At 39.3% G+C, this 27,098-nt stretch overlaps 1 protein-coding gene across 2 annotated transcripts in view; it reads right to left on the bottom strand.

Moving 5' to 3' along the window:
- The window catches only part of LOC149147596 (uncharacterized), a 136,583-nt gene that overhangs the window by 76,150 nt on the left and 33,335 nt on the right, over nucleotides 1–27,098 (bottom strand). For both annotated transcript variants that reach the window (XM_089438435.1, XM_089438434.1), the window contains exon 10: nucleotides 26,095–26,150. In XM_089438435.1, coding sequence (XP_089294561.1) covers nucleotides 26,095–26,150 — 56 coding nt within the window. The remainder of the gene's footprint in view (nucleotides 1–26,094; nucleotides 26,151–27,098) is intronic.

The raw sequence follows: 27,098 nt of genomic DNA, 5'->3' as shown, positions 1-27,098 counted from the left end.
ACTGTTCTGTTGAGGGATGTAGGGTGTAGTTAACTGGCGTTTGATGCCATGAGTATCACAGAAGTTGGAAAAAGCAGAAGAACAAAATTCCCCCTCCGTTATTTGTCCTAAGAGTCATGATATTACAGCCAGACTCTTTTTCAACTAAGGTTTTAAACTTCTGAAAGGTACAAAATGCATCAGATTTATATTTTAGAAAATACACCCACATCTTTCTACTGAAATCATCTACAATAAGCAAAAAATATTTGCAAGCAGTGATAGAAGATGTATGCATAGGACCACAAATATCAGCATGGATTAAGATGCGCGCCAAGATTCTCCATCCTTGAATGAAGACCGATGTTGCTTGCCAGCTTGACAGGCGCCGCATACGCCCAATTGCTGAGTCTGAATATCAGGTAATCCTGACACAAGTCCCTCCCGAGAAAGCTGAGAGATACTGCATGTTTAGATGCCCATATCGCTGATGCCACGGAGTGCTGATGGGAGAAACACGAGCTGCTAGAGCCACTTCTGGAGAATCACCAGTGTCAAGAAGCCTGTATAGACCATGATCTTCTAGGCCAACAGCAACCGTAAGACTAGTCTCCCTGTCGATAATAGAACACTTGTGCGCACTGAACACTACATCAAGCTAAGGCGAGTTCCTCATAATCTGGCTGACCGACAGCAGATTAATTTCCATACCATGAACATAGTACACATTCAGGAAGATGAGTGTGCGCCCACCAGACTGGATCTGAACTGTACCTATGCCAACCACTGTGTACTTTTCTCCTCTACCAAATACCACGGAATCACTGAAGAGTGAGAAGTCAATAAACCAGTCACGCCTGTGAGAGAAATGGCGTGATGCGCCAGAGTCAATGTACCAGGCAGAAGACGGAACATTATCTGAAGACCTTTTAGCCGTAAAGGCGTAAAAGGCAGAATCTGTCTGCTCGGAATGTTCTGCAACATTTGTTGTCTGATGGAGCCTTCCCTGTTTCTTCTGTTCAGAGGCAATCCTCTGTCGGCAATCTTTCTTCATTTGGCCGAACTTGTGACAGTAATTACACTGCACACTCTTCTTCCTAGCAGGATCAAAAGGCTGAGAAGAAACTTTCTGTTGAAAGGACTGAAAGGACTGATATTTGGCAGCAAAATCATTTTCTGAGGAGGCTGATGCGGCACCACTACCAAACTGTTGTTTCCAACGATCCTGCAGCATGAGTTTGGTGCATAACTCCGGAAACTTCAGATCAACATTAGTGGAGGTAATGTTGAGTGTTTCTATGAAGTGCTCATAAGATTTTGGTAGACTTTTCAGAGTGATGACTACCATATCTTCTTCCTCCATGGTGCGACCAATGGCTTCGAGCTGATCTCGAATGTCTTTAATCTTGTTGAGATGTTCCTGTAAAGACATATGTTCGTCCATCATGATGGAGAACAACTGATTTTTGAGAAAGAAAGCTCTGCTCTTGTCAGATGTCTCATGCAATTCTTTCAACTGTTGTCAGATCTCGGCAACTGTCTTGCCAGAAGGAATCTACGGTAACTGATCATCAGTCACAAAGAGCTTGAGGAGCATAACTGCCTCTCGATTTCGATCATCAAACTTATCTTGATCAATATCAGCTGTACCGGGACGGAGCTCTTTGCCCAAAATGAGCTGATCAAGACGCCTGTATTCAAAAATGGTCAACATTCTTTGTTTCCAGATGTTATAATTGCTGCCATTAAAGCGTTGACTGCCTTCCAACATCAGATCGGTTAGTGAAGCCATCTGCACGTTTCTCAAGGTACAGAAAACAGCAAAGGAATCTGTCGAGGATTATAAGGGCAATTTATCTGGCACGAATTTTAATGCAAATGCCGGCTGATCTGGTGGACCAAAAAAAACTGATTCTTCCACGCAGATGACTAAAAAGAGAAAAATTGTTACATGATACCCCCTTGGCTCAGAAAAACTGTTACGTACTTACTGGATTGAAAAAGTGAGAATCACTTCCTCCCATCACATGTCAGATAAAGAGAAACCATTGGGCGGCGGCGGAAGAAGCCTCAGGAACGTCGCAAAGGCAAAATCGTGGTTTCGCATAGGAATACGTGCTTCTGTGCAAGATAACGCTCACTAAGGGAGACGAGGAAATCTATTACCTTCGCTGTGTCGGGTCCTCTGTCGCAGTAATCTCCCAAAAATATGACTGTTGAAAGAGAACAAACCTTTGCCAATAATTTTCCGCGGCGATAGATCTGTCTGGATAATATACTTGTTGGTTATTATATCATGGCCCCATCATATACTGTTGCAAAACTCCCTGCAGCTTATTGACGTCGGTTTCCAAGGAATATTCAAGCCCACAGAATATTCAATACACTCTGAAATGCGACCACTCGTCGTAAACCTCGTGTGCAAATTTCTCCGAGACAGACCTCGCGTGCAAATTTCTCAAAAACCCCGCGTGCTCGTTGCCTGCGAATCTCTCCGAGACTTTCTATGACTTTCTATTGCTTTCCTCGCCGCTCTGATATGAAGACGCTGAACTCTGATTTGAAGGGACGACTGTTGGTTTTGTGGCCCGATTACGATTCCTCGGTGGTTAATCTGTTGACTTATGTCCGGTGGTGAATTGGATTCAGATCTCCTCTGATTATCCAAAAAAAAAAAATCCACTGCCTCTCCAATGCTGCCACGATGTTACTGGTAGTGTGTAGAATGAAACTCAGATTCTGAGGAAGAAAAAAAAAAACTAAATCCTGGAGCAAAATAACTATGATCAAATGGAGTCCAATGTCGGCATGTAGCAAAAAATCCCATAGAAAAACCAACGTTCGCATGCTGAATTGTTTTAAAGCAACCACAATCAATCGATTGCAGTACCAGTTTCCACGGAATGGCCCAGATCCACTGAAGAAGAGAAAAAATTCTCTACAGAAGAGCAATTTCAAAATAAAGCAAAAAAATACCTTGCTCTGATACCATAAAACAGTGCGAAACACGCATATGGATTTCCAATGAATGAATTGAATAACATGAGCAAAATGAAGCTCAATAATAATACAGAGATATTTACAGTAATAGAAACATCAAGTTTCTATTAGGAAATAGAAACAACCAGTTTCATCTAAGAAACTGCTAAAAAGATAAAAATAGCAACAGCTAATAAGAATGAGCATTAAATGTATTATTCTAATACTAAAGATTTCAGCGAATCTAGGTACCATCAAGCTTACTAACTAACCATCAACCCAGGGATCTAGGTGTGTATCCAAGGTCAGAGCAACAAAACCAACGCCACCCTCCCTCTTCGGGAATTGGACATCAAACACACATAAGCCGGTCAAATGTCCTCCCAAGCATCTACCATTAGATGCTTCAACTCTCCCTATCAAACTAGATATATCCATTTGTCCAAGCATGCTTCCAGAGTGTTCAATCTTCTTGTGGAGAGATTTTACCTATACAAACACAAACCCCAATCAATAATAAACTTTCAAATATACAAGTAAGCACAAACCTTCAAGGTCCTCAATTATTCGAATGTTGCTAATATCATCATCAAGTTATCCATATTCAATTTGTCGGAAGCTTTCTTCTTCTTTCATTTCTTCAGCAGCACCAATTCATTCTCCAATTTCTTCTTCAAGGTATCTATCATGACTATCATAATATGCCCTCCCTCTCAATTGGGGAGATGTACTCTTTCTTCTCCCCAGGCTCCCTCTTAGCTTAGGGAGATCAACCACTTCCTTCTTTTATAACATCGGAGAACCTTTCATGGCTTCATTCTGTGATCATCATCATTCATATGCTTCCTTCATCATGCTTATACAAACATCTTGAAGATTGTGTACCTGAAAACCGTTAATAGCAAGTACAACCAAATATATAGAAGCATGAAGTTAACAGTATCAAAGTTATGTCAATATAATGGAAGCATCAAAACAATCAAATACTTTAGACATTAAATACCTAAACCTAGTTAGGTTCATAATAAGTAAGAGACACAAATTTTGCTAGAGTTATTGTCATAAACCCTTTGACTATAATATAAAGCAACTCAATCAAGAAATTGGTCTCATTTTATCCAGGACTCAATATTACTTTCAGAGATATATGACAGATTCTATTTTGATTGATTGCAAACCCTAGATTCCATGTTCAAGACACAAAGCCTTAGATATCAACTATTTAATCAAATAACAATTCTACTATACATGTTAGACTCTATTAGGGTTTGTTGCAAACCTTAGACTTTATCATCATACATCCTAGAATATCAATCTTCTACTAGGGCTTTGTTAAAACCCTAGAATTCACAAACTATGAGCATCAACAATTAGGTTAGCACACTCACATATACATATCTAGGATTTCATGTACTAACATTTCTTATCAATGTCAAGACACAAACATCAAAGTTAGAAATACAATGAATTTTATCTAGGCTAGGGTTTCGATCAAACATACAAACATACACCTAGGGTTTCATTCCAAAGAGTTTACTATAGATATAAGGGTTTTGCTCATAATTCCTAATTCGTCAAGCCCTAAAGATCTAGGGATTTAATACATAACTTTACATATTAACAGCAAACCCTAAAGCATTAGGGTTTCCATAACAATACCAAAACACTAAACATAAAATGAATAGGTTTTCTAGATTTCATCGATAACCCTAAGTAGACTAGAGTTTCATAAATATTGGCTGCACAACATTCGACTGAGCTATAGTCCTTTTGATAAATAGTTACTGAGCTATATTCGACTGCACAACATTCTCCTTTCTATAGTCCTTTTGATGAGCCATCTTTTCCTTGTGTTCTTGTAAAAGTCTCTGCAAGTTATCTCCACTAGCAGATTTTGATATCCAATCTGTGACTGTCTTTTAAATTCTTTTTACTGATAGGCATCTTTTTGCAATGCTTCAGTTTTGTTAGATGCTGCCAACTGCTCTTGCTTCAAGCTCCATTCCTAGATGTATCTGTTTGTTTGAAGGTTGCCTCTATTTGTGTCCATAATTTACCTGTTCTCACATCAAATCCCTGAGTCGAGACATTTAACATCTGTAATAACAGCAACATAGTTATTTTCCCTATTTCTCTAGCATTGGATGGCCTTCTCTGCTGCTCCAATTTATCCTTAGTGATCAAGTGGAAAAACATCTTCAACAACAGTCCAAAGAATGGTTACAAGATCATGTTCTTCAATGTAGTGCTCCTGAGAAATGATCTTTATCAAAGAATGATTGTTAATATAGCTCATCAAGGATTTCATAAGGACCCTTTCACGAATAGCTTCTGCAATAATGATCAAGAATCACAAGCTCCCCCTAACTATATACATGGTCTCTTTTTGGCAGAATCCCATCATCAAACACTTGAAATATCAAAAATATCTTCATCAAGTCAACAACGTGCTGTTGGCTACAGAGTTCAGGGGATTTTCAGATTGTATTTGCTTTCTTCTCCATGCTTGTGTAACTTTCTTTTCTGGCATGGTTCTAGCTTGAGAACGTGCCCAAATCAAGTTACAATTACGTGCCATATGACCAATGTTATGACACTTGAAGCATTCTATGTTGTTCATGAATAAGAATTCATGACTTCTTCTTACGAAATTACTTCTCGAAGATTGACGGGGATCATTATAAGCCCTACAATCTTTTGCCATGTGTCCAAAGTTTGTACAAGAATAACAATAACCAAGAAATAAACTTTGGTACCTGGGAGATGGAGATTTCCTTGATGTACTTCTGAAGCCTTTCTACCTTGAGATCCTTTGATGATAATTATTGCTTCTCGCATCCTTGACAACATTTGCATTTCTTCTTGGAATAGGACTTCCTTCATTATCACCTTGAATCTTATCCTTACCTTTGCTAAAACTTGGAGCATCAACATTTCTTTCTGACTTCCTCATATCCTTGTTGTTTGAAGCATTATCATTCTTTCTTGAGGATTCACCTGCATACCCGAGACCTGATTTATCAAATGGACATCTTTGATGGCTGAGCATGTCATCCAAGGCTTGAGAGCTCTTCAAGGTTTTGTCCATCCCTTCAACCTTTTTCCTAAGGGAGACAATCTCTTCTTCCAATTTTTCGCAATCATTATTCTTCATAACAAGTTGTTTCTCAATTTCTTCCTTAATACGTATTGCTTCATTTGCTTCTAATTTAAGGGAGATGATATCTGACTTCATTTTGAAGATTTGTTCATTTTCCTTTGCTAGACTGCTCTCCATTTCTTCCTTCATTCTTGTAGCTTTACATGTTTCGGCCTTGAGAAGGTTGATGTTAGATTTTGATTTGAAGATTTCTTCATCCTTTGCTTTTAGTTGACATATCATGGTGTTTCTCTCCTTTTTTGCTTCATCAACCTGTCCTTCTATGATTGCCAATGCTTCCATTGTCTTCTCAGCTCCTTGTGCTAACTTTCTTTCTTCTTGTAGTTGAGATTTGAGAGAGGAGACCTCTACCTTGTATTGACCAATCTCTTCTTCAAGTTTGTTCAAGCTCTTGTGCCTTTGTTCAAGTTGACTTGACAAGGTATCTTCCCGTTTCTTTGCTTTATCCAATTGATTTGTCATGGATATGACTTCTTCATGATGCTTTCTTTTGCTTTGATGAAATTCCTTCTTAAGCTTGGCAAGCTCTTCATCCCTTTCTTGTACTTGAAGCTTGACAAGGTCAACTTTCTTCCTTGTTTGGTCTTGGTCACCAGCTAGTGCTTTCTTATTAAGTTCCTTGTTTTCCTTTTTCAAATTGATAATCTCTTCCATGGCAACCATAAGTTTAGTGAGGAGATCTTCTACAAAGTCTTTTTCATTCTCTTCATTTTCTAGGTCTTCTTTAGCCTTGATGTCATCAATTTTATCTTCAGCTTCCTTGACGAGCTCTGGATTTTCTTCTTGTTTTCCATCATTTTCTTGACTATAGATCATTGTCAATGCTCCTTTTGAGTGAAGATCATGAATTTTGTCCCATCTACCCTTCGCTGACGAACATTTTCCTAAATTGTTCTTTATAGAATCTGGTAGCCCATTCAAGATTGCCTTCATCGCTTTTGCATTGCACTCCTTAGATTCTCCATTCATCATGATATCAGTAATTACTGACTCCCATATTTCGATGCCTTGAGTCTTTAAGAAATTCCTCATTCTTGCTTCCCATATATCAAAGTTTTCATTGAACCGTGGAGCCTTCAAAAATTGATTGACTTCTATTTCAGTGGTAGAGGGAGACACATCTTTAGGAGGATTAGAGACTTTCTTCCATGGCTTCGCCATTTGTGTTCTAATGATCAATCTTCAAGTTGTTAGGCTTTTGAGTGAAGGTACTGGCTCTCATATCAATTGTTGGAAATACTTGGGGGGGGGGGTGAATCAATATTCCTTTTCAATTAGTATTTTTACCAATTAAATCATTTATATTTAGAACACAAAATGAACAATAGGAATAAATTATTTTATTAATATAATCTTTACAATAAATCAGGAACAATATATATAGGGCTCCAACCCTTGATGAAGACACTAATCTTCAATCTCACAGGCTCCAACCTGTTGCCAAGCACCAACTTGGTCTTTTGTGAGGCTCCAACCTCTAGGGCACCAACCCTATCTTCTCAAGGCACCAAACTTGTGTTTAGCAACACCAACTCCAAGGACACCAATCTTTCCAATTCTGACACACCAACCCCAAGGGCTCCAACCCTATCTTGTCAAGGCACCTACCTTCTTTGTTCGAAGCTCCAACCTTCAGGGCACCAACCCTCTGGGCCCCAACCCACTGCTATATTTTGTCTAGATATGTTTGATAGTAATTCTCTGCTCCCAAAATCTTCTTCACTGACTTTTGTCAATCTACAGCTTCACTGCTACATTAATGACAACCTTGTCTCATAGAAGGTATCACCATTGCTCTTCATTATACCCAAGAAAAATCTCCAAGTCACATCATGATGACTAATACATCATGGTCTTCAATAGTCTCCACACAACTTCAATGTGTCTACAATGAACTGCACTGAGCTCTGCACAAAAACAACTCTCTGTTTCAAGCCTCTATTCTCACTGTCACGGTAAATGCTTCAGGAGTGACTGCTTCAGGAGTGACTTCTTTAGAGGAGTGACTGTCGCGGTTTCATATTGTGTGTTCAATTAAAGACAACCATGTTCATACTCAAATAATCTTCTTAGATCTTCAGAGCGTCCTTTTGAACTGTTATCTGAATCTCACCCAAACATAGGTCTGAGCTTTTGAATAAATAACCCAGTCAATTGAATGTTCGACCTTCGGCTTCCTTCTTCTTTCGTTGGACCTTTCATCTTCCTTCTTTGCTCGCTCAACCTTCGACTTCCACTTTTGTTCACTCGACCTTTGGCTTTCTTTCTATTGTTCCTTCGGCTTCCTCTGTCTCTTCAAGTTCACAATTTGAGTACTTCTTTATGCTCTATTTTTGTGCCCGAGATAGATACTCAAAACTGAAACATTTTAACTCATTTTTATACAAGTTTCACCAATGACCAAAGGACACGTCTATTGGAGGGAGGCCGACTTGTATATTAAAAATATATATCGGAGAGTCTTTTATCCATAGACTTGATTATTCATGGAAAACCATATAAGAGCTTCTATACCCACATGGAGGTCCCACATGCCACGTCATCACCTTTAATCCAATCGCAACTTCATGAAAAATCGGAGTTATTCCTAAGACTCCTCGATATGCAATAAATACAAATCAGAAGTGTTTACATTGGTGGGTTTTAAACAAAGACCCGACCAATCACCAAGCAGTGCTTTAACACAAAACCTGCCAACGAACGTCGGTCCCACCTGAATGCACAAGACCAGACCCCAAATAAAATAAACCCGTGTCCATAAACTTCTCAGGTCCACTCAGTCCTAAGTCTTATTGAATTAATTCTCCACCGTTGATCTCATCATTTAATCCGACGTTGTTGATCCACTCGATCAACAAACCCAATCGCTGATCCTCCACCATTTGATCAAGATGCGCTGGATCCAATGGTTCACAACGATATCAGCCAAGGAACTTGCGCAATGCTTAACCGCCCTTATAGAGCCGATAAGGATTATAAATCCTTAATCTATAAAAGTTCGGGTCCGTTTTGAGATTTAACGTCCGATCACTTTATGACCTGATATCCATTGGATATATGAGGTCATCAAATCTACAGCCTGCGAGTCTTCAACTAACACACGGGTTAAAAACAGAGATCGACGGCTAGGACTTGAAAATGAGATCGACCTAAGCATTGACTTCTCTTCACTCTTCCGCTCTTCCGATAATTTTTGCTCCTGTAACTTCTCTTCACTCTTCCGCCCTTCTAATAGTTGTTGCTCCTGTGGCTTCTCTTCACTCTTCCGCTCTTGCGATAGTTGTTGCTCCTGTGACTTCTCTTCCTGTGACCTCCTATAACTCTGTTTATGCTCCTCCGTTGTTTTCTTCCTATCGGTTCTTCTTGGGCATATATTACATGCGATGCTTCCGATATGGCTCCTCTGATGTTTTCTTCTTTACTCCGTTGTTATCGTTGTTTGCTCTTTGTTCTTTCAATAACACTTACCCTTGGGCATATGTGATAACCTGCTTCTCTTGCTCCAATGACTTGCTTCTTTGATGGCTTTCGATAAACTCTTCATCTTACTCTTTGGCTTCACAATGGCTTCTCCTCTTTGGCTTCTTGCTCCTGTTGCTTCATGAATCTACTGCTTCCATTCTGTCTGTATATATATATATTCAATCCACTCGGGTCCTCCATCTCATCATATCATCATATATCAAACTTTCATCACTATGAGCATTATGATCAATGGGCAATCATGTATCAAAGAATTTGCCATCACAAACACTGCTATATTGACATCAATGACAACCTAGATTAACATTCTCAAAAGTCTTGGCAGTGCTCTTAGAAGAAAATACTTTATTTTCTTATTGTCAGGGATCTCCATTGGTTGAGATATTGAGGGAAGCTACGCTTTCAAAACACCAACCTATATATATTTTTTGTGTCGTGGAGTACAGCTAAAATGTGCATGCCAAATGCCCAATTAATTATGTACATATCTCACCCAAAAAAGGTTAAGGATTAATATTTAATGATGGCCATATCATGTGTTTCATAGCTTAGGATTTTAAGTTATGAATAGGGACTTTATATTATATTGTGTTAACAATTTGATGCAATAATAATGTGAGTTAAAATTTATTTAGCCGCATATCTATTTACAGTTACATAATAGTTTAATAACCTTTCTTCCTCGGGAGACATCTCTATGTATTGACTTCTAAACATTTTGAACAATGTCTCTCTCTACAAGCATTTTGTATATGTGGTATGTTAAAATGGTACCTGTTGCCTCAAAATCTAGCAGGTCTTGTGAGAGGCCTCACAAGACAAGAGCCAGACCAAGGGACAACAATCTGAGATGGAGGCCCATTGTCACCATAGCTCACCACCTCCTACTCTTTAGTGGATTTTCACCACAAGGGAGGCTTCCCTATATAGGTCACCTAATAAATATTCAGAGTCTAAGTCTTATAGGTGACCAAGTTAGGCTCGAGAATGGTGTTGGGCTTAAGCACAAGGCTCAATCAGCAAAGAGAAGGCAAGGTGTACCCTCCAAGAGACCTATTTAGGGTACTTACGATCTAGGGTACATTGAGTAGGAAAGGACAAAAGCTTAACAAGGTGCATAAGGCCAAGAAAAGGCTTGAAAAGATAGGTATGATCAACAAATGGAGCAAAAAGCCCCAAGTTGAATCCTAGGGTTAGTTTAAGGCTTACACTAGGGAAAAATTACCTTGGGCTTGTGACGTGAGTCCTCAAATGGAAGAATTTTCCGTGGAAAAGGATGGAAATTGATGCAATGAGGCACAAACCAGGAGGACCCTCCCAAAGGCCAACACTCCTCCTAGTTGAATTTGGCCCTAGCCCTAGCCTAACGACTTGCCTTAAAGGGCTTTAAATGTGAGAATGAGAGATACAACACGTTTTAAAGAAATTTTCTAAGGTGTGATCACCTATGTGGATGGTCAGTGCTTCATCCTTGGGTGACGGAGTCTAAATGGAGACCTACTAATGAAAAAACCAACCCCTAGTATGGAGTCAGGCAACCAAAAGCCTAGTTTTCAAAACCCTAGCTATCATGTTATGAGGGGATAAAGTCATTGAAGAGAGTTTAACAGGAAGATTAATTCAAGGGATTGTCACATATTCTTTAGGGTAGTGCATTGTGCATACAATGCTTTGCCAAGATTCCATAGAAAAATATTCAATAAAACTAGCACATAGAAACCCTAACAATAACCATTCCATGCCATAGCCATAAAAAAGACATTCAACATGTAGAATGTTAGTTTTTGTCGCATCGAAGGTGTTCTAGTCATGAAACTTTGTGGAGAGGCTAAAACACTTGAGATATCCGAAACCTAGAAATTGCTTCTGAAAATTCCACATAGAGATGGCTCAATTAGATTATTAGCCAAATTTTAAATATTTCCTAAATCTAAACTTAGGGAATATGGTTAATTAATCAATATTAATTGAGATAAGGTGAGAATCATCTAAAAACTCACACAGATCGACAAGGAATTAATCTAGGCCCTTGATTGAGTTCTAATCTTGGTCATTGGTGTTCCAACAGAATATTATAAGAAGTCGATGGGTAGATGGAGAACACACCAGTGTAGATACTTTGTTGCCCAGGCAGTTTGATTTTCTCAATAGCAGAGATTCAGCAGAGAAGATTGACTCAGAGGGTGAGTAGCAAGTGGCAAAGGAGGTCAGCAACGTTTTCGGAGGAAGTCTTCCAGTTCTAGAAGAGGCAGTGAGAGGGAGTGCAAAATTTCCAGAGGGTCTGCGCAAGGATTACGCAAGCACAACAGCAGTCAGTTCGATCTAGCTGGAGGAGCTATTGATTCAACAGTCAGAGGCCAAGATTTTGGTCAGACGAGACGGTGAGTCAGTTCCAAAGCCAGACAGAGATAGAGCTAAGGGTTTTAGAGGTTTCCACAGGCATCTGCAGCAGGGCTTGCACAAACTCTGCACAGAAGTTGACGCAGAAGGGATTGCATGTGGCTAGAGAGGCAATTCCGGGAACAGAAATCCGTTGTGGGGTGAGGAAAAACTCTCACAAAAACTTTGCTAGTATTTCTCTCAGATTGGATTGCCATTAGAGCATCCAAATTATTGTACTTAGATTTTAGCTGTTACGTAATAAAATAAACCCTCATACTATGCACAGGTTTTCCCGCATTAGGTTTTTCCGAGGACATTTGTCCAAAAATAACTGTGTTAAATTTTATGTGTGCTACAATTTCTCAACTTCCAACATTTTATTTTCGGCAAAAATTTTATGGCGAAAATTGCAATTGTGATTTTATTCATTGTCTGTCGTAGCAAATAAATTGTGTAATTAAAATTACAGTTAAGCGAATAATTTCCAATTATTGCAATAGATGAAATTTTCACATGGTATCAGAGCGTAATTGATCAAATGGGGAAGCTAGAGGCAGAAGAAGAAAATTTTGTTGTTTAGAGGGAGCAGTAGGACCAAGGTTTTCAAGCACTGCATAGTGCATAGTCAGGGAGTGCGAATTGCTTGGAGAAATTCGATTTTCAGTTACAAGTGGCAAAAAAATTTGAATTTCCCATAATAGTGATTCCAACAGGTAGAGGAAGCATCGATAGCTTAGATTTTTGATGAGCAGATTCCTTGATTGGGTGCAAAGAATTTTGTAGCAGTTGCTAAGAGCAAAATCAGTATCGGGTGGAAGAGGAATAGCACACAAAATTGTCTTTAGTAAATTCTTCAATATGACCATGGAAAGAATTGACATTCAAAGGGCTTCAGATTTGTCTTCCAGGCTAGAGGATGAATTTGCTTGTTTATCAGGCTCAGCATCACAAGGTGTCTAGTATATAGACAATGGAGTGTCAGCTCACATGACAGGGGTTAGAGAATATTTCTCTAGCTACAAGGAGGAGCAAATGGAGTTCAAGATTACGATAGGAAACAGAACAAAGTGTACTCCAAGTAGGGAGAGGTACCATCGATTTTCAGAGGGAGTTAGGGGCAAGTACCAGTGCCACAGATGTACTGCATGTGCCAGGATTAGGTATGAACCTAATTTCAGTATCCCAGTTACAGGGTAAGGGATATGATATCCACTTCGTCGGGAAGAAAGTGTTTGTCAAACACTCGAGCTAGAAAAGGGTAATACAGCTTGGAGTTCAAAGCAACAAATTGTACAGGTTGCAACTCGACACCCCAATGGCACTAATAGGCAGTGACAGTAGCAGTGGGAAAGAATGGAATGAGTTGTGGCATAGAAGAATGGACATCTACACCATGGAGCACTCAAGATGCTCAAGGAGATAGTAACAGGGGTTCCAGAACTTGGCACGGAACATGATGATGTGTCCAGAGGATGCGTGCTTGGGAAGTATGCTAAGGCAGCATTCCCAAGAAGTGACAGCAGAGCAAATGGTGTGTTAGGACTTATACATTATGATATTTGTGGGTCGATGTCCACTAGATCTCTCAGTGGTGCCGAATACTTCGTCACCCTTATTGATGACCACTCCAGGAAAACATGGCTCTACTTCTTGAAGACCAAGGATGAGGTCTTTGATCGTTTCAGGGAGTTTAAGGCTCTCGTGGAGAATGCGACAGGGAAGAAGATCAAGGTGTTTTGCTCAAATAATGGTGGAGAGTATATTGATAAATACTTCACATATTTTTGTGCGTAGGAAGGCATTAGAAGAGAATGGACAACTCCTTACAATCCACAGCAGAATGGGGTAATAGTAAAGTTTTTAAAATCGGTCGGCATGAACCATAAACCGATCAAGTGGACAGGTTCATTAGGTAATCGGGTCGAACTAGGCAAAAAACCCGGTTTAAGGGCTGACTTCACCAAAAAATCACAAAAACTGGACCAAACCGGTCGGTTCCATCATAAACCACCTGGTTTATTGCCAGGCCAGCGATGGACCCCACATAATGCAGTTTTGTGAGCTTTGAAGTTGTTTTGAGGGAAATATGGGGTTGTTTTCGTCCAAAAACAACCCCTCTAAGAAAAGCATGCATACCCTCTCATTTCCCTGACACATCTCAACACTAGCAATGTTGGCAATTAATGGTAATGTTAAATTCTTAAAGTAAAAGTGACATTTCCTTTATTTTTCATTTTCACCCATTTACTTAGATTTTTAGCATTACCATGGAATGACTCAGGATGTTTGAGAGTGGTTTCGACCTCACTGGTATTCATATGGAGAGACTAGAATTTTAGATTTCACTCAAAATTCAGCAAACTTAATGGCTTTTAGGATTTGATGGTTTGGGGGTTTGCAATGTTTCCATTTGATTCTATCATGCGTGAGGGTATGAGATTGGCATTTTATCAAGAGCGTGAAGCCCTTTAAGAACCTTGATGTTGGTGGCATTGATTGTTGAACTTTGTTGATGTTGGTGGCATTGATTGTTGAACTCTTCTACCATGGCCTTAACAAGAATGTACCCTTCACTCAAAGGAAAACAATTGGTTAGGCATGTTAATCTTTTTCTACCACATTATAAGATTGAGGAGATGAACCCTTCACTCAAACCAAAATCATTGCTTAGGCATGTTAAACTTTTTCAATTTCTATGGTTATAAGGTTGAGCAATCCAAGTCTGAAAACTTTGAGCTAGATGATGTTTATGTATCTATTGTTGATGATCCCATTTCTAGTAGTGTTGAATCAATGATGAGTTTCATGAGTGACCATGTTGATTAGTGATTTGTAGTTTTGATGTCTAATTTTTCTACTACTACTACTAAAGTTGTAGAAGAATTTTAGGAGTCCTCAAACTTTGAGCCATATTATTTATGTAGCTCATGTTGATGATCCCTTGTCTAGTAGTAGTGATGAGGAGTGATCATGTTGTTGACCACTAATATGTAGACTTGTAGTAGGTCAGTGGCCCCATAGCTTAGAGCATTCTTTTTGGACTCTAGAGGCCATTTAGAGCCTCATTGATTATGTATTTTGTTGTTGATATGTATTGCACTCCATGCCATTTTGATATATTCACCTTTACATGGTATATAAATGAGAAAACCTTACATATTTTGCCTCCATTGGTTTGGAATCATGGTTTTAAATCTTAAATATAGTTTTTTAAATTAAAATCAATATATTTCATATATTTTTTTTGAAGACCTGTTCATTGAGATCTAACCAATCCCGGTTTGATCGATTCTGGTTTGAAACCCGGTTTATTAGGTGGACCAGTGCGGAAAAACAAAACTATAGTTGGGGCTGCAAAAGCAATGTTATTTGACTAGAATTTGCCCAGGTTTCCATGGGCAGACGCATGTAACATAGCAGTGTATATTTAGAACAGGACTCCTCATAGAGCATTGGGGAAGAAAACGTTAGAAGGGATCTTCACAAGGAAGAAACCAAAGGTTAGTCACCTCAAGATTTTTGGCAGTGTTGCTTATTGCCACATGTCAGATGAAAAGCGCACCAAATTGGATCAAACTGTAGAGAAGGGGCTTCTTGTTGGGTATAGTGAAACCTCCAAGGCATACAGGATCTACATTCCTAGCAGTAGGAAGATTGTAGTGAGATGGGACGTAAATTTCATGGAAGATCGAGCTTTCAGAAGATCTCGTGAGATGCCTGCAGGTAATCAGAATCAGCCAGTTGAAGCTCCATTGGTCCAGCAGCAAGGGCAGCCAGTGGGACTACCAGTGGGATAGTCACAGGGATCCAATACAGTAACCTGTATTAGCATTTCCTCAGGAGCAGGGAATCCAGTGAAATATCAGGAGATGAAGCAGCAGAGGCAAGATGAGGAGGAGTTGGTTGAACCTCCTACTACTAGTAGTCGAACCAACAGAGAGGTTCATCAAACATTGAGAGATGCATAGGAGTTTATTGGAGCTCCAAGGATGAACAAGTGAGAGAGAAAACAGCCTAACATATATCAAGCATCGGTAGCTCAGGTTACAGAACCTTCCAGCTATCAGGAAACCGCATAGCATCAGGTGTGGGTAGATGCCACAGCTTTATCATGACAAACGATGTTTGGAAGATAGTGTCGAGGCCTAAGGACAAGTCACTCGTAGGTTCTCGATGGATCTACAAGATCAAGTACGCTGCAGATGGCAACGTGGAGAAGTGCAAGGCTAGGTTCATGGCAAAGGGATATGCACATAAAGAAGGGATAGAATATGAGACCTTTGCCCCAATTGCCAGATACACCTCTATTTGGTCAGTTATATACCTAGCAGCTCAAATGGGATGGTAGATTCCCCAGATGGGCGTCAAAACAACATTCTTAAATGGGGTGACAGGAAGAGGTGTAGATAGAACAAACAAAAGGATTCGAGACTCATGAGAGGAACACACATGTGTGCAGACAGAAGAAAGCTCTATACGAGCTCAAGTAGGCTCTCGAGGCATGGTATGGTCGTATTAACAGCTACTTGTAGCAGATGGGATTTGTCAAGAGTGACACAGATCCCAACCTTTACTACTTGATGGTAGAGGGTGAGCCACTCATCCTAGTATTGTATGTGGATTATCTCTTCTTGACAGGATCATTAGGGCTCATAGAGGACTGCAAGAGGAACCTGGTAGCAGAGTTTGATATGAAGGATTTTGGGTTGATGCACTATTTCCTAGGATTGGAAGTGCGACAGAAGGACGGGGAGATCTTCCTTGGGTAGGGAACATATGCTACAGATATTCTGAAGAGGTTCATAATGCAGGATTGTACACCCATGTCCACGTCCATGATCACCAACTGGAAGAAGATAGATGCATCAAATGACAAGGATGTCGAACCCACCTTGTATAGACAGCTTATCAGCGCTCTCATATATCTGGTCAACACTAGACCAGATATCTGCTTCACAATCAATACCCTCAGTCAGTTTATGGTAGAACCAAAGAGAGTACATTGGGAAGCAGCGAGGCATATTTTGAGGTATGTGCGCGGCACAATCGAGTATGGGTTGAGATATACCCGAGGGGATGATGTCAGACTATGTGGGTTCACAGATGCAGATTGGGCAAGCAGTTCAGTGGACAGGAAAAGTACCTCTGGGTATTGCTTCAGTGTTGGATCAGGGATGGTTTCTTGGTGTAGCAGGAAGCAGAAGTCAGTAGCACTGAGCTCTGCAGAAGCAGAGTATATGGCAGCAAGCACAGCTACGTGCGAAGCTACATGGCTTCGAAAGATGCTAGTCAACTTGTTCAACCAAATGATGGGGGCGACAAGAGTCTACTGTGATAATCAGAGTTGCATCAAGCTCTCTGAGAATCAAGTGTTTCACGACAAGTCGAAACACATAGATCTTCAGTGTCATTTCATCAGAGATTGTGTACAATGCAAAGAGATCCAGCTATAGTATGTTCCCACAAAAGAGCAGGTTGCAGATATACTCACGAACGCTCCAGGGAGAGCTAAGATAGTCTATTTCAAATAATAGATGGGTATGGTAGAGAACCCGTTTCAGTGGCAGAGACAGATTATTTTGGATGCTTCTCATTTGTAGTTGTTGCAATTGTAGAAGCAACAGACAAGAGGGAGTTGCAGTGCAAATGCAAAGTTGGCAATAGTACAACAGTGTCAGCAACATCACGGATGCAGCATCAGAATTGCGCAGTGGTTGGTGGGTAGTGGCCAGACATTAGCAACGTGACTGAGGGATGATACAAAGATAGGGTGTTGTAGCAGTAGTGGTGCAGCACTAGAACACCTTCCTCGCTCAGAGGGAGAGTTTTTGTAGCGTCGAAGGTGTTTTAGTCTCGAAACTTTGTGGAGACGCTAAAACACATGAGATCTCCAAAACCCAAAAATCATTTCTGGAAATTCCACCTAGAGATAGCTCAATTAGATTATTAGCCAAATTTTAAATATTTCCTAAGTCTAAACTTAGGGAATATGGTTAATTAATCAATATTAATTGAGATAAGGTGAGAATTGTCTAGAAACTTACACGGATCGACAGGAAATTAATCTGGGCCCTTGATTGAGTTCTAATCTTGGTCGTTGGTGTTCCAACAGAAGATTATAAGAAGTCGCTTGGTAAGATGGAGAACACACCAGTGCAGATACTCAGTTGCCCAGGTAGTTCGATTTTCTCAGTAACAAAGATTCAACAAAGAAGATTGACTCAAAGGGTGAGTAACAGGTGGCAAAGGAGGTCAGCAACATTTCCAGAGGAAGTCTTCCAGTTCCAAAAGAGACAGTGGGAGGGAGTGCAAAATTCCCAGAGGGTCTGCGCAAGGATTACACGGCATAGCAGCAATTAGTTCTGTTGAGAAATCTAAAGGGCAATGATTAGAGTGATTTATCTTTCTTTGATAACTCCTTGTGATGTCTTTTTACTTATCGTACTTATTAGCTTCACTTATTATTATTATGCTTGTGTATCATCAAACAGCTACCAGAAATAAGAACAACAAGAACACATAATATAGGCTGCAAGCCAAGGCCAAAACCTCTCCACTTGAGAGGAAAACCCACAAATCTCTTCTCTTCCTTATAGATTCTTCAATCGACGAATTCCAAGACCTTTAGATTAAGACCAGTACGCTCCAAGAGCAACTCCAAGCTTTCTAGATGATGTGCTTTCCTTGTCCAAGTCAAACCCAGTCAAATCTCTTCCAATAGCACAACTTCAACCTTCAGCTGTAGAATTTCAACCTCCACTGCAGATCTAAAATTTCTGGCCCTCCTGCAATTGTTGTTGCCACATGTGTGAGCTTCTTTTAGCCTCCTAAGACTTCCTTAGACCTTCGCTTGGCTTTCTCTCACTTTTGGAGCTTGAGGATGGCTTCTTGTGACCTTTGCTTGACCTTCTTTCCTTCTCTTCTTCAAGATAGAACTTGTAGAGGAAAACCATAGATCTGTTGCAGAAACCCTAGCCTTCCTTCGCACGTGTGAGAGAGAATTAGCCCAAAACCAAGTCTTCTTCATCCTCTTCCTTCTTCGCTACCTTCTTCCTCATCTTCCTTCTCTTGAATGAGTGAGAGATGAATGTGCTCTAAGGAGGTCGAGTTTCCTCCTTTATATCAGCTTCTCATAGGTGGACGTGGCTCCTCAAATTAGGCCGACTTGATCTTGGAGCGTATTTTGACACTTTTAAGGACAAAAATAACTTTCTTTACACGTTACAATATGCCCAAAGGGGTCTTAAACTTATGACAATGATTCTTTTGACTTCTTGACATAGGACAAACCCAAAAGCACTCAATGGGTGCTTGACCTATAAAATAAAAGACCTTGAGCATGAAACCTATGCTCCAAAAATAATAATAATTTTTTTCTTTCATTTTACAATTTACAAGAATCAAAAGTACATTTCATATTTATGAAGATCGAACCTATTTGCACATTTTTCAACACTCCCTCTTAACTAGGGAGGTATTCATAAATGGTACATAGACATTCTCAATCTGAAGAGATCCCATAATAAGAGTCGAATTGGTAACCCATCTATTTAGCATCATAACAACCACCATTATTAGATAGCAAGGCCTTGACTAATAGTGTTATCTCTCCATAAGATCAGAGCACAATGCTGGCGAGACCACTAATTTATAAACACCATCATCATTGTCTCTCAAGGTACATACCCCACCCGGGTGTTCACAGAGTATGACCTTCCTTGGACTATTCTTATCTTGGATAGCTAGTCCTCAAAGAATATCGGTCCATGACTACTCTTATCTTGGATGCCCTACCTCATCCTCAAAGAGTATCGGATGCCAGATGCTTACCCAATCCTCCATTTTGTCTTCCCAAGTGAAGACAAAAATGATGTGCCTATCTCTCCTTCTCAACTAGGGAGGATACAGCAGCCAAACCAAGCTTGTTTCTTAAATACACAAGCTTCTTATTAGGAAGAGATTTTGTCAATATGTCAGCTACCTACTCATCAGTGGAGATATATTGCAACTGCAACACACCATCTTGTACTTGCTTCCAAATGTAGTGATACTTGTTGTTGATATGTTTTCTCTTTCCATGAAACATTGGGTCTTCAGACATTCGAATACAACTGGTGTTATCAGTGTTTTAAGACTCCGACTCCGACTCGGCCGAGGATCGACTCCGACTCCGACTCCGAAACGGTAATGACTCGGCCGGCTCGATTTCAATGACTCGGTCGTTGTAAAAAATACATTAAATATTTATTTATTTTTATAAAAAAACATAATTTTAAAGATTTTAAACATAATTTTAAAGAAAACCATTCCTATCTATGTGATATCCTATCTATGTGATGTCCCATTCCTATCTATGTGATATCTGCAGCTATCATGCTATGACAGCATATCCATTGATGGGATTCACTCTACATTAATACTCTCCTAACACAGTTGGCATAGGAATTGCAAGCCTAAACTCCAATTTTGAATCTCAAAAACATGACTGTGACAATAACACTTTAATCCCTTGCTTACTTCTGAGTCTTAATTGTGTAAGGAGCTCACATGCCTCTGTGGTGGAAGGTATCATAGAAAAATAATTGAGGCCCAGACAGTATTATGCTACAATACCAGTTAAATTAAGTGTGTAGGCCTGTCCAAGTTCCTTTGAGTTTGAAAGGCTTAATAAGTTAATACTATTGAAGACCCAAGTCTTTTAGTTTGGTTCGAGCTTCTTAAAAATTGAAGCCTCCTTCTCTGAGCATTATTTGAATTTTGAAGTATATTGATCACAATTTCATGTGCGAGCATCTCTGTGACATTGAAAGTCCAACCTTAGACATGAAAGTGGCTCAGCACATTGTCAACAGAAGATACCCACAGTCTGTTTAGGGCTGCATACTATTTGTTATTGTCTCACTCATCCAACCTAAAAGTTAAAACACCTCCATTCCACTGTGGCTAACCCAGGCATATAAGAAACTGCCCTTCTCTGGTCCACACTGCACAGGGCTGATCTGGATCCAAGATAGGCTATTTGGCTCCTTTATCTAGATTCTATACAAGTGCAGAGTTGCAGCCTTTCCTGAAGCAGCTGATCTGAGGTATGGCGATGCATATGGGGAGAATTTCCATCCCAAAGACTACATATAAAATCGGCCTCATAGACTGTATTTGAATGTGGTCCTGTAATAGCAAATAGACCTATACACGTAGCCCAAAAATTCCCTTAGAACCAAAGGAGCAGCCATCAAAATGCTTCAGATATATAACACAGTGATTTAAAGGAAGGCTTCTGAATACCACTGTAAGATTCCCAAGTAGAATATCTCTGGTATGCTTCCTTTGGGAGATTTAAGCAAACAATTAGAAGACGATGTCCTGTAGGCTGTAGGTGATTTTTATGAATTCTATTCTCAGGACAGTTTATAAAATGTTCCACATATATGAATAGATTTCTCAAACAGATTCATACATCTCATATCATAATCAAACCCAGAAAATTTAGTTATTGCTAGTAAATGACAAAAGTATGATCAGAAGAGTCTTAAAATATGAGTACTCAGTGAATACAAAAGGAAAATTTCACTTGGAAGAACACTTCAGCAAGGAAACACAGCGAAACAGTGAGGTATAGGAGCAATGGAACCTGATTATACCCTGGAACAAACTTACAAAGCTAAAAATTCCTAGACCAAGACCCTGTAGCCGTCCCCTTGTGACTCGGCCGAGTCATATCAGACCCGGCCGGGTTGACCGAGTCACACATGACTCGGCCGAGTCATGTGTGACTCGGTCCACCGGGCCGGTTACTTGGCCGAGTCACTCCAGCAAGTAATGAACCGGTTCGAAACGGCCGAGTCGGATTCGAAATGGCCAGCTTGTAAAACACTGGGTGTTATCACAATGTATCAGTGTAGGGTCTATAGGTCCTTAAAATAGGTCAGATAACAGCTTCCTCAACCAGACCGCTTCTCTGCTTACTTCACAGGTTGCAATATATTATGCCTCAGCACTACTCAAAGCAACTGTATCTTTCTTTCTGCTCATTCATGAGATCATGGAGGATCCCAAACTGAAACATCCTCCTGTAGTGCTCCTTCCATCTTGCTCGCTGCCTCCCCAGTCGAAATCTGTATATCCAATCAAGTGGACACCATTCCTCCTATCGTATTTCAGGCAGTAGTGGTTGGTTCCTTACAGATATCTCAAAATATGTTTTGTTGTTATCCAATGATCATGCTTCAGCTCCACTTGGAATTGAATTGAGAACATTTATTGCAAAGCATATGTCTAGTCAAGTATTCACCAAGTACATCAAGGAGCTAATCAATTGTCTATACTTGGAAGGATCCACAGGGCGTGATTCGAAACTCAGTATTTTCAAATTTGTGATCATTGGGGTTGTCATTGGTTTGCAATCCATCATGTCAAACTTCTTCAACATCTTGATCACATACTTTCCTTGACCTAGATAGATCTCATCAGGTCCTTGCTAGACTTCTAGTCCCAAATAGTATTGCTCAACCCTAGATCCTTCATGTCGAATTATGATGGTAGTTTCTTCTTACATTCTTCAATTCAACCTTCCACACCTGTCAAGAGAAGGTCATCCACATATAGAAGAATGATTACCAGCTCTCCCTTCACCACCTTAATATAAAGGTTTGGATCAGCAGAACTCTTTGTGATGCCTATCTCGGAAGGTATGCATTCATCCTAGCATACCATGCCCTTGGTGCTTGTTTGAGGCCATATAATGCCTTCTTCAATCTGCACACATATGTCTTTCTATCTTCAACTTCAAATCCCAAGGGTTGTTCTATATAGACTTCCTCATCAATCGTTCCATTCAGGAATGCAGTCTTGACATCCATTTGGTGGATACTCCATCACATCAATGTTGCCAAAGAGACCAATGAATGTATAGTTGTATAACTTGCTTTCGAAGCAAATGTCTCTTGTTGAAAGAAGCCTCTAGCCACAAATCTTGCCTTATATTTATCAATACTTCCATCAGCTGCATGTTTGATCTTGTAAGTCCATTTGGAAGTTACCATAGATTTGTTTGCAGGCCTAGGTACGATCTCCCAAACTCCATTCTTCATTATAGATTAATATTCTTCATTCATTGCATCCTTCCATTCTTGGTGTTTGACAACTTCTTCAAAAGTGGATGGCTCTACTTCTATTAGTTTTGTCATGTAGGTTGCATACCCAAAGTATCATTTGGGCTTCTTGCTCTCCCTGAATGTGCCTTGAGATGCTCCATGACCTTATGCATCAAGTAGTGTAGACTTCAACCAGTTAGGTCTCTTTGTAGTTTTGGGGATAACCACATGTTGTATAGGTTCATTGGGACCTTCATCTTCATGATTTGATTCTTCTTCTTCCCTAATACCTTCTTCATCAAACACTGGAAGTTATTCATCATCAAATTCCATAGGGAGATCCTTTGATTTCTTGAATGCAATACTTTCGTCAAATATCACATCTCGACTGACTTCTATTTGGTGTCCTTCCTTTATGTAGATCCTTAGAAAAATTGTCCTCGGATCAAGAAGGGCAATAACAAAAGAGGAAGAGAAGAATCCCATATCACCAAAGAAGTAGAGGAAGTTGAAAAAGAAGAAGTCCAAGAAAGAGGAAGTAAGAGATCTCTATTACTAAAACGGTCTTCCTCACATAAGTTCCCAAGTCTTCTGTTGTAAGATATGGCTATCATGATTCACTAAGTAAAATAATGGGATGCATCAAGGCATCATATAAGTATTGAAAGCAAGAGCTTGAGATATCATCATAAAGAAGCATGAAAGATAGTTAGAATCTATGGAATTCAAGGATATAGCTCTTGGGAATCTCATTGAAAACACAAGTGGCAAGGTCATCTAGTACAAGGTTCATCATACATCTGTCAAAAGGAAACATCTGCTGATGGAGATACTTTAGATCCTCAAGATTCTCTGATGGAATCTTCATTGAAAGGTTCATCGATCATGAGGGGAAGCAAGTGTTTCATCAAGAATTCCAAACTTATGGAATTCATGGGATGATGGTATGATGACATAAAAGTGAAGCAGATCAAGGGATTGAAGCTCTTTCAATCAAGGAGATTGTTGCATGACCCAAAAGAAAAATAAGGTATGTATGCTTACATTTGATATTGTGGAAGTCATGTTATATGGTTGCAGATATCATGAACCAATGCTCTATCTTAAGAGCATGATCAAAAGAAGAGATCTCCTCCCTCAAAGGGATGTAGGAATGCATGGGTCACACATTACTAGATGAAATCAACATAATATGTCCTCATATGAAGTATGAGGTGGTTTACTACAATTGAGAAACTCTGATTGGAAGCTCCTGGGAATAAAATGTGTGAAGAAAGGAAGGAAGAGATCATGGAATAAGATGGTAAAGGAAATCAACATCCAGAAGACCAAGAAGATTTGACTAGGATATCTCCATGAAAGATATGAAGACTCTAATGGAGTCTGAAAATGAAAGAGACCCTTGACAATATATATCTTTGGGAGATGTGTCGACATATATGTAGGATGTTGATGCAAACTAGAAGATGTCATGATAAAAGACCATCACAAAGGTAATGTTGATTTTAATGTTCATTCCTTTATTTTTGAACAAATATTTGGATGGATTTATGCAGGGCTGCCAAAGGAAGATCTATAGATGTCTTCAACCACAGACGCACACATAGTAGGATGAAAGATCCTTAATTAAACATGGCATGAAGGAATGCCAGATATGGACTCATGGATCACTTTCCAATGATGACATGGATGACTCATGGATGAAAGTGATGGATGGTCAATGCCCTATGTAGAAGTCCCAAGCATGAAGACTCCTAGATAACGAAAAGAAATTCATGACATCGTGAAGAGGAGTTTTTCAAGCAGTTGGTTGCCCCATCATCTCCACCTGAGGACTTGTTGTAGGTCCCTAATTAAGAGGGAGCCTGGAAACAAGTTTCTTACTTGGAAGAAACTTGGAAATTCCTAAGCCAAGAGGGAGCTTAGGTACATTCCTTCCATAGGAATGGGTGCATTCCTTTATTGGAATAGATATATCCTCCCTAATTAAGAGGGAGAGATAGGCACATCATTCTTGTCTTCACTTGGGAAGACAGAATGGAGGATTGGGTAAACATCTTGCATCCGATACTCTTTGAGGATGAGTTACAGCATCCAAGATAAGAGTAGTCTTCACGTCAACTTGCCATTACCTATTAAGAAAATGCATGCTATCATTTCCGTGACATTAAATGGCAGTTCTAGATAAGTAGTTCAAACCAGTATTGCGAACATCGGCATCGGGATAACATTGGCAAGGGTACAGAAAACCAAAAAATCGGGAAAATATCGGTCAAAAATCAGCAAACATCAGCAAAATTAAGAAACAATAAAAATATCTTTAAAAATCAACAAACATCGGCTAGGCCAAAAATTCGTGATTTCGAGATAAAATTGGATGTTATCGAGATGTTCGCAACACTGGTTCAAACTGAACATGAAAACATCTATTAGATATTTAGGAGTAAAAAAGGAAAAAAGGATAATACTCAGCTTCATTAAACAAGAGTAGGATGGAAGTTCAGGACAAAGCAAACTTCAGGTTACACGGTGCCCTTGTTGACTGAACAAATATCCTTGTTTCTAATGTGCAAGAAGATTGAAATCACTCTCTACTAGATTCACACTGTTTGACAATAAATTAACAGCCCGATAATGAACAGGTTTTCTGTAAAATAAAGATGGTGCAGGTTATATCATTTTTTTCCAAACATGACCCTGACCAATTAAAGACATAATGCCCAACCTTAAAAAGAAAGCCAGGAAACTAAGATTGCCATCAATTTATGGAACAAAGCTGACCTAATTCTTCGCTTGCTTTCATAATTCTTACTAGAATTGGCATTTACAAGACCATCAATATAATCATTGTTAAAATTTGTCTTGTCTCTGACATTTGAAAAACATGATAGTGGCTGGAAGCATGAATTCATATGCATATACCCTGTATCATGTATGTGCATTTCTATAAAGCCACAAGACAAACTTTCAAAATGATAACGGATTTGCATGCATTTTTTAAATGCTGCCAAAACATACCTTCTGATTCTCTGCTGTGGAAGAGTCCCCCTCGTCATCCTTCTCTGAAGTGTGTCCTGATCAATGTATAACAGACCAAATCACTTTCGATAAACTTCATACAAAGCACTCATTGAGCATAATGTAAAAACGCCGTTGTTCCCTTCATCAAAACATACTCAGAAACATTTGGCAGGTTTTTGAGATTCTTTTCAAAAGATTATCTGATAGCAGGAAAGATATATTTTCTTGTACATAAGCATCAAATAGAAATTGATGTTCTATATTCAGGTTAATAACAGAGAAGCTCTATTAGAAAATCTTAATTCCTTTACTCAATAAGAGTGGGCTGTCATGCAAAAGTCATGAATGCAAAGGCGTGAAACAAAATGAAAAGCAACTGAAAAATAAAGTTGTTACAAGCTAGTATTATAAAACATGAAAATCAATTGAGATACTGAAGACAGTTGGAAATTTCCATTTATGACCTAGTTCAATATTTTTTGTTAAAACAAATGCAATAAGTAGGCCACAAATATAAGATTTTTTCTCATTAAAATTGAATCCATACTGGTCAGACATTGCTAGACAACAATTTACTCGAGTATACATCTAGGTACAAGTACACCTCTCAGCAATGAGTGCAACTTATGCATTAAAGAAGAAGCAGTGATGTTTATCTAGCAGTCAGCAATTATTATTGTTGAGCTCCAACTAGTTTCAGACACTTAATTCCCATTATTTAAGACATACACAACATCAGACCTAACACCATTATGGTCGTTAAATTAATTATTCTGTGTTAGCTTGAACAGTTCTTAGCTATGTTGCATGAGTTTCTGGAACATTGGGAACTTGGGTACGGGTGTCCAGAACGGCTAGAGGTTTCCACAAAATTTACAGGAAACGGCTAATCAGGATCGGTAATATTATATAAAAAAAAAAAATTAAAAATATATATAATTATATAATTTATATAATAATCAAAATATTAAAATCAATTTAAATATATAATCTCTCTTATA

The sequence above is a fragment of the Pinus tabuliformis genome, chromosome 9, assembly GCF_031772625.1.
Source record: "Pinus tabuliformis cultivar Carrire ecotype Pingquan chromosome 9, CPIR1, whole genome shotgun sequence".
Classification (NCBI taxonomy): Eukaryota; Viridiplantae; Streptophyta; class Pinopsida; order Pinales; family Pinaceae; genus Pinus; species Pinus tabuliformis.
This window is presented reverse-complemented; position numbering and strand designations above follow the sequence as displayed.